We start from the raw sequence: 7,082 nt of genomic DNA, 5'->3' as shown, positions 1-7,082 counted from the left end.
TGTTTGACGGAAAGGCCGAGAATGTGCGATTGAGTATAGAGGTGACAATAACGTAGTGACGTCACCATCTATGTATTGAATGGGCGTTCGACGAACGAGATATCGCGGACGAGGACTTCCTCAAACAGGTCGCGTAGGGGTCCATGCGTTTACAGCATTTATAACAATTATGTCGGCATCCGTTTCTTACGATATCAACAATGAAATAAAATATATCAAATTAACAAGCAATTATGAGTTTATAAAAACACAATCGATGAGGAAATAAAATAACGTCTAGAATTATTATTTTTTATTTAATTGACATGAACTTGAAAAACGAAAGAACGTGTTTATTATATAACTACTAAATACGCTTTAAAGATTATACTCGGAAGATTCAATAAAAATACGAATTTTTGTACACAAAGTAGAAAATTAAAAAAGCATGTTTTACATCTATGTTTAGTATAATACCACTTAACAAGAAACCGTCGGAGACGGGTGAGGCTCCCCAAGGTTTTTTTGGTCACAATATTGCACTATATATTCAGATAAAAGGAAACGTCTTATGGTCACAGTAGTTGGGGGGGGGGGGGGGACAATAACTTTTTTTATAGAAAATTTCAAAGGGCCATAACTCTGTGAAAAATCATCCGACCAGGACCCGCTGATAATAAATATGTACATCTCCTCTTGGTAGTGAAGCTTCCCATAAAGTTTCATTGAATTCCGGTCATTAGTTGCAGAGAAATAGCCTGGACAAGAATTGCACTATATGTACAGTTAATGGAACATTTCAAAGGGCCATAACTCTGTGAAAAATCATAAGACCAGAACCCGCTGATAATATGCACATCTCCTCTTGGTAGTGAAGCTTCCCATAAAGTTTCATTGAATTCCGGTCATTAGTTGCTGAGAAATAGTCCGGACAAGAATTGTACTATAAGTACAGTTAATGGAAAATTTCAAAGGGCCATAACTCTGTAAAAAAATCATCCGACCAGAACCCGCTGATAATATGTACATCTCCTCTTGGTAGTGAAGCTTCCCATAAAGTTTCATTAAATTCCGGTCATTAGTTGCTGAGAAATAGCCCGGACAAGAATTGCACTATATGTACAGTTAATGGAAAATTTAAAAGGGCCATAACTCTGTGAAAAATCATCCGACCAGAACCCGCTGATAATATGCACATCTCCTCTTGGTAGTGAAGCTTCCCATAAAGTTTCATTAAATTCCGGTCATTAGTTGCTGAGAAATAGCCCGGACAAGAATTGCACTATATGTACAGTTAATGGAAAATTTCAAATGGCCATAACTCTGTGAAAAATCATCCGACAAGAACCCGCTGATAATATGCACATCTCCTCTTGGTAGTGAAGCTTCCCATAAAGTTTCATTGAATTCCGGTCATTCGTTGTTGAGAAATAGCCCGGACAAAAATTGTGCACGGACGGACACACGGACGGACGGACAGACGAAGCGGCGACTATAATTATGCTCCCCCCAAATTTTTTTGGGGGAGCATAAAAACGTATCAAAGACAAGAAACTTTAAAACTAAAAATAAACCCTGCAACAAAATCGGCAGGGAGGCCGATAAGGATCCGAAAATTGCCGATGCTGAATCAGCCCCCATGCCATTCCATCTAAGGGCAATGCGAAGGCAAGAGCCTCCGGGGCACAAAGCTAATACATCTATATGGGTCGAAAGTCAACAAGACTTCTAGGTAAAAAGAGAAATGTACTTCGACGTACAAAATTGTACTTCGAGGTACAGTTTTTACCGACCCTTGAGTGTTAGCCAATCAGAAGAGGCCTTACATCTGACGCTTTTAGAGATATTTGACATTGAACATTATAATTAGTATTATTTAGACCAAATTATGCGACTATCGACCGCTAACACATAGTGTGCGTATTTATTGACCTGGCGTGGCGGAATTAATCTCTGACTTGTGCAAATCATGGTTATCACAAAATACGACCAAACCAGGGAGGTTATTATACATTTTAAATCCCGTAATCGTTTGGTAACTGTTTGGTTATCGTTGAGAATTTCCCTCACAGTTAACTTATGCGCTGGACCGTGATACTCCGCCCCGCATGGTCAATAAATACCACGGACTCTAGATGACAATATACGCTCTGTGATAAATACTCACAATATGCTTGGTCATTTTAATTTTAAAAAAGGTAACCCTATATCTTCTTCAAATTGGTATATAATCTATTTCAATGCATTAAATACTTTAAACATCTTTTTATTTGTTTGTTTTCAATTTTGATATTTATATTCATTTTTCCCTCAATAAAAAAGGATATTTTAAACATTTATTATGAATAAATCTGAAAGAAAAGCGGCTCAAGAGACGAGTGTTTTGATTTGCTGTTCAGAAAATTTGTACGTCCGAAGTACAAATATGTACTTTATTTCTACTTCGAAGCAAAGACAGGTCTTTGTTCGAAGTGTATTTCATATGTGTACGTTGAAGTAAAATTTTTGTACAATATATGAAGTACATTTCTCTTTTTACCTAGTAGGTCTTGTTGACTTTCGACAAAAATGGTACGTCATACATCTAATGCCTGGTATGAAGATTCAAACTGAGCTGGATATAATAATCAAAGCGCCGAAGGCACTGAAGTTGTTCGCTATTTCATAATCTTAAAGGCAACTCATTTTCCAAATTACTAGCAAGTTTGAAATTAACAAAAGCCATTCAAATATATAAACAGCAAGCGAACAACTAAAAATTGTTCTAGATTTCTTACCAATTATGCACACTAATGTGATAATAGTTAAGAGTCGGTAACTTTGTTGAATTTGTGGTAAAAACGTTTGAACTCTGCAGAAATCATTACTTTTGTTTATTAATTACTAATTTAAAACGTATCATACATTTTTTTAAATTCTTTGCGTTTCAATCAACTGTTTAATAAGAAAACTAAGCAGAAGTAAGGGCCAATATCACCCTGGGTCGCTTACAAGAGTTAAGCATTCCATAATGATGCATTTAAACGTAAATAATGTATAATCAGAAGTGTCTGAAGCTAAACACTTACAAAAATGACAGTGCTGGACTAAAACATACAAGTGAAATTAACAGCATCTTATAAAATTAACATGCACAATTAAATGTGCATATGTTTATATTGTTAAATATTGTCCAAACATGTTTTTAAAAAATTTCCTGGTACATGACAACATGAAAAATCAGAGATTGTTCTACTTTGGCAAAACAGGTAAAAATCTTCCCATGATGATGGCTATATCTTTAACATACAATTTTTTAATTGATTATTTTTGTTGTGGAAGGAATGGGCAGAAATTTAAAGAACACAACTCAACATAACTCATTAACAAATCAAGTACACAAACATAGGATTGAAAAGATTATTCCAGCGAAAATGAAAAATACAAATCAAAATTTTATTATTTGATGATTCATGTTTTCAAAACAAAATTTTAAGACAAGAACTAACAAGTGATGTGTTTGTCAGAAACACAATGCCCCCTATTGCGCCGCTTTGAAATAAAGTTTCAATATATTATTTGGCAGGTTTAGAAATTATCTCCCTTTTAAAGCTTATTACTTCCCTTGGATTGTATTTTTTTACTTTTTTGGCCTTGAAGGATGACCTTGACCTTTCACCACTCAAAATGTGCTGCCTCATGAGATATACACATGAATGCCAAATATCAAGTTGCTATCTTCAATATTGCAAAAGTTATGGCCAATATTAAAGTTTTGGGACAGACGGACAGACTGACAGACAGTTCAACTGCTATATGCCACCCTACTGGTGGCATAAAAATGTCCTATATACTGTTTACCATGGCTACACTATTTTTGTGTCCGAGTGTTTGCAGTGAGCAAGTCTTTATTTCAATACATACCGGTATATCTACAAATGCATATATTCCCATTGAGCTGAGTGCATAATGTGTTTAGGTGAACAAAAAAGATGATGTGGCTAGATCATTGACCAAACCATTTAACACAGTGGAAAACACTAAAATGATCAGTTTTTGTATCATGTAGGAGCCTATTCAAGGGACATAATTCTAAATTCATGAGGCAATAAGGCTTGTTATCTAACTTGGCAAACAATTATTAAAACTATTTTCTTTTGAAAGTTTGGTGCAGAAACTATTGAACTAAATGAGCATTGCAGCTAAACACGTTTATTATGTTTTATTCAAGAGTTGTTATTCAAGGAATTACCATTAATTAAAACTGAAATATAAAGCATTTTTATTTTCGTCTATTTACACTGTCTTCCATGTAAAATAACAAAAGAAACAAATCAAACAAGGGCTGTTTGTAAAACATGCATGCCCCCCATATGGGCTGTCCGTTGTAGTGGCAGCCATTGTGTGAATACGATTTTTGTCACTGTGACCTTGACCTTTGACCTAGTGACCTGAAAATCAATAGGGGTCATCTGCGGGTCACGATCAATGTACCTATGAAGTGTCATGATCCTAGGCAAAAGCGTTCTTGAGTTATCATCCGAAAATCATTTTACTATTTCGGGTCACCATGACCTTGACCTTTGACCTTGTGACCTCAAAATCAATAGGGGTCATCTGCGGGTCACGATCAATGTACCTATGAAGTGTCATGATCCTAGGCAAAAGCGTTCTTGAGTAATCATCCGAAAATCATTTTACTATTTCGGGTCACCGTGACCTTGACCTTTGACCTTGTGACCTCAAAATCAATAGGGGTCATCTGCAAGTCATGATCAATCTACCTATGAAGTTTCATGATCCTAGGCGTATGCGTTCTTGAGTTATCATCCGAACACCATTTTACTATTTCGGCTCACTGTGACCTTGACCTTTGACCTAGTGACCTCAAAATCAATAGGGGTCATCTGCTAGTCATGATCAATCTACCCATGAAGTTTCATGATCCTAGGCGCATGCGTTCTTGAGATATCATCCGGCAATCATTTTACTATTTCGGCTCACCGTGACCTTGACCTTTGACAGTGACCTCAAAATCAATAGGGGTCATCTGCAAGTCATGATTAATCTACCCATGAAGTTTCATGATCCTAGGCGTATGCGTTCTTGAGTTATCATCCGGAAACCATTTTACTATTTCGGGTCACCGTGACCTTGACCTTTGACCTAGTGACCTCAAAATCAATAGGGGTCATCTGCAAGTCATGATCAATCTACCCATGAAGTTTCATGATCCTAGGCGTATGCGTTCTTGAGTTATCATTCAAAAACCATTTTACTATTTCTGGCCACCGTGACTTTGACCTTTGGCCTAGTGACCTCAAAATCAATAGGGGTCATCTGCGAGTCATGATCAATGTACCTAAGAAGTTTCATGATCCTAGGCCCAAGCGTTTTTGAGTTATCATCCGGAAACCATTTTACTATTTCGGGTCACCGTGACCTTGACCTTTGACCTAGTGACCTCAAAATCAATAGGGGTCATCTGCAAGTCATGATCAATCTACCCATGAAGTTTCATGATCCTAGGCGTATGCGTTCTTGAGTTATCATTCAAAAACCATTTTACTATTTCTGGCCACCGTGACTTTGACCTTTGGCCTAGTGACCTCAAAATCAATAGGGGTCATCTGCGAGTCATGATCAATGTACCTAAGAAGTTTCATGATCCTAGGCCCAAGCGTTCTTGAGTTATCGTCTGACAACCACCTGGTGGACGGACCGACAGACCGACCGACATGAGCAAAACAATATACCCCCTCTTCTTCGAAGGGGGGCATAAAAACAAAAACTGTTGCCTAAATGCATATATATGGTAAAGATTTGATAAATACAAAGCCTCTTTCCAAACGAATGTTTTTTTTTTGTATTTCAATCAACAATAAGAAGGAATTACTATGATTTGAGAGCCCTTAATAAAGAATTGATGGTTTCAAATGAGGAATATATAGTGTTTATTAGTTACTTCTAAATTTTGAACTGGTGACCAAGTATTTGACCTCATTCAACCTGAATTCAACAAAGCGTAGATATTTTTAATTTAAACATTCTGACTTAATTTGTATCAAGACTGAGGTAAAAATTTTCGCATGTAAAGCAGTATAAACAAGCTCAAACTTGACAAAGCACGATGCTGAAGACCAGACATAGCCTGTCAAAAGGAGCACACCTTGAACACTTCATGCTAAAGTGAGATATAACTACCACAAAAATAATAACAGCATTATAATAACAACATTATTTTCAAAAGAAATCTGTCACTTGTTTCCTGAATTGCCTCTTTTTCTGGGTATTTTTTCCATAAGGCAATCTTCCCCGAGTGGCAATCGGCTGAGCGAAAATGATATTCATGCACTGACCTATGGTTTCTTGAGTCTGCCCGTGATCAACATCTGGTGCAGACTGCCAAACCGGAGTTTGAAATGTCATTTCATTTCCCTGAGGTAAAATTTCACTTTCAGGCAAGTAAGACATATTATACTTTGATGTTTTTTCCAAATCACTTTTTTTGCGTTTTGAATGTTTTCTGTGACTGCTGCCAGCTGACAGAGGACTTGAAAACAATGAATCTGAATTTTGTGAAATAGTTTCTATTCTGTTTTCTGTTTGAAGTTCCTGTTCAACTGGCTCAGGCATTAGGGCTTGGCGTCTTGCTAGCCAGTTTAGCACTTTGTTCGCCCTGCCAGGCTCATTGTCATCTTGAACTGAGCTCGCTGTGACTGACGACGTATCAAAGAAGTCTTTTGTTTGACTGAGATTTGTTGCTGATAAATTTTGTTTCTTTGTGACGGCTGGCATGGCTTGAGCCCTTCTTGTTTTCTTTACTGCTGGTGATTTTTCTGTATGAATTAAATGACAACATCACATTAGTATGGTATAACAAAGATCTTCCTTATTTTTATTAGGCCACAAAATATTGATCAGTTGTTTGACACAACTTTGCTTACAAATTTTGTGGCAGGCAAAAGCCAGATTAGTTTTTTTCCATCTTTGATATACAGGTTCTAAGAAGAGCGCGCAAAGCACTGAATAATTAACAAATTTGTTAAAATTTCTCTCAATGAATTGAGCTTATTAAATACTGCCATTCTTTACTCCAAATTAACAATCTATAAAATATATAA

The 7,082-nt window shown here is 36.6% G+C and overlaps 1 protein-coding gene across 10 annotated transcripts in view; it reads right to left on the bottom strand.

The window, feature by feature from the left end:
- Positions 1-277: 277 nt before the first annotated feature.
- The window catches only part of LOC127877614 (TATA box-binding protein-associated factor RNA polymerase I subunit C-like), a 43,342-nt gene continuing 36,537 nt past the window's right edge, over positions 278-7,082 (bottom strand). For 2 of the 10 annotated variants that reach the window (XM_052423659.1, XM_052423660.1), the window contains one exon: positions 278-6,797. In XM_052423659.1, the coding sequence (XP_052279619.1) occupies positions 6,202-6,797 (596 nt within the window). In that variant the 3' untranslated portion in view covers positions 278-6,201. The remainder of the gene's footprint in view (positions 6,798-7,082) is intronic. The other 8 variants (XR_008048498.1, XR_008048500.1, XR_008048499.1 and 5 more) reach the window with 8 other exon arrangements.

The sequence above is a fragment of the Dreissena polymorpha genome, chromosome 4 (assembly GCF_020536995.1).
Source record: "Dreissena polymorpha isolate Duluth1 chromosome 4, UMN_Dpol_1.0, whole genome shotgun sequence".
Lineage (NCBI taxonomy): Eukaryota > Metazoa > Mollusca > Bivalvia > Myida > Dreissenidae > Dreissena > Dreissena polymorpha.
The sequence above is the reverse complement of the archived record's forward strand: the minus strand, read 5'-3'. Positions and strand labels throughout refer to the sequence as shown.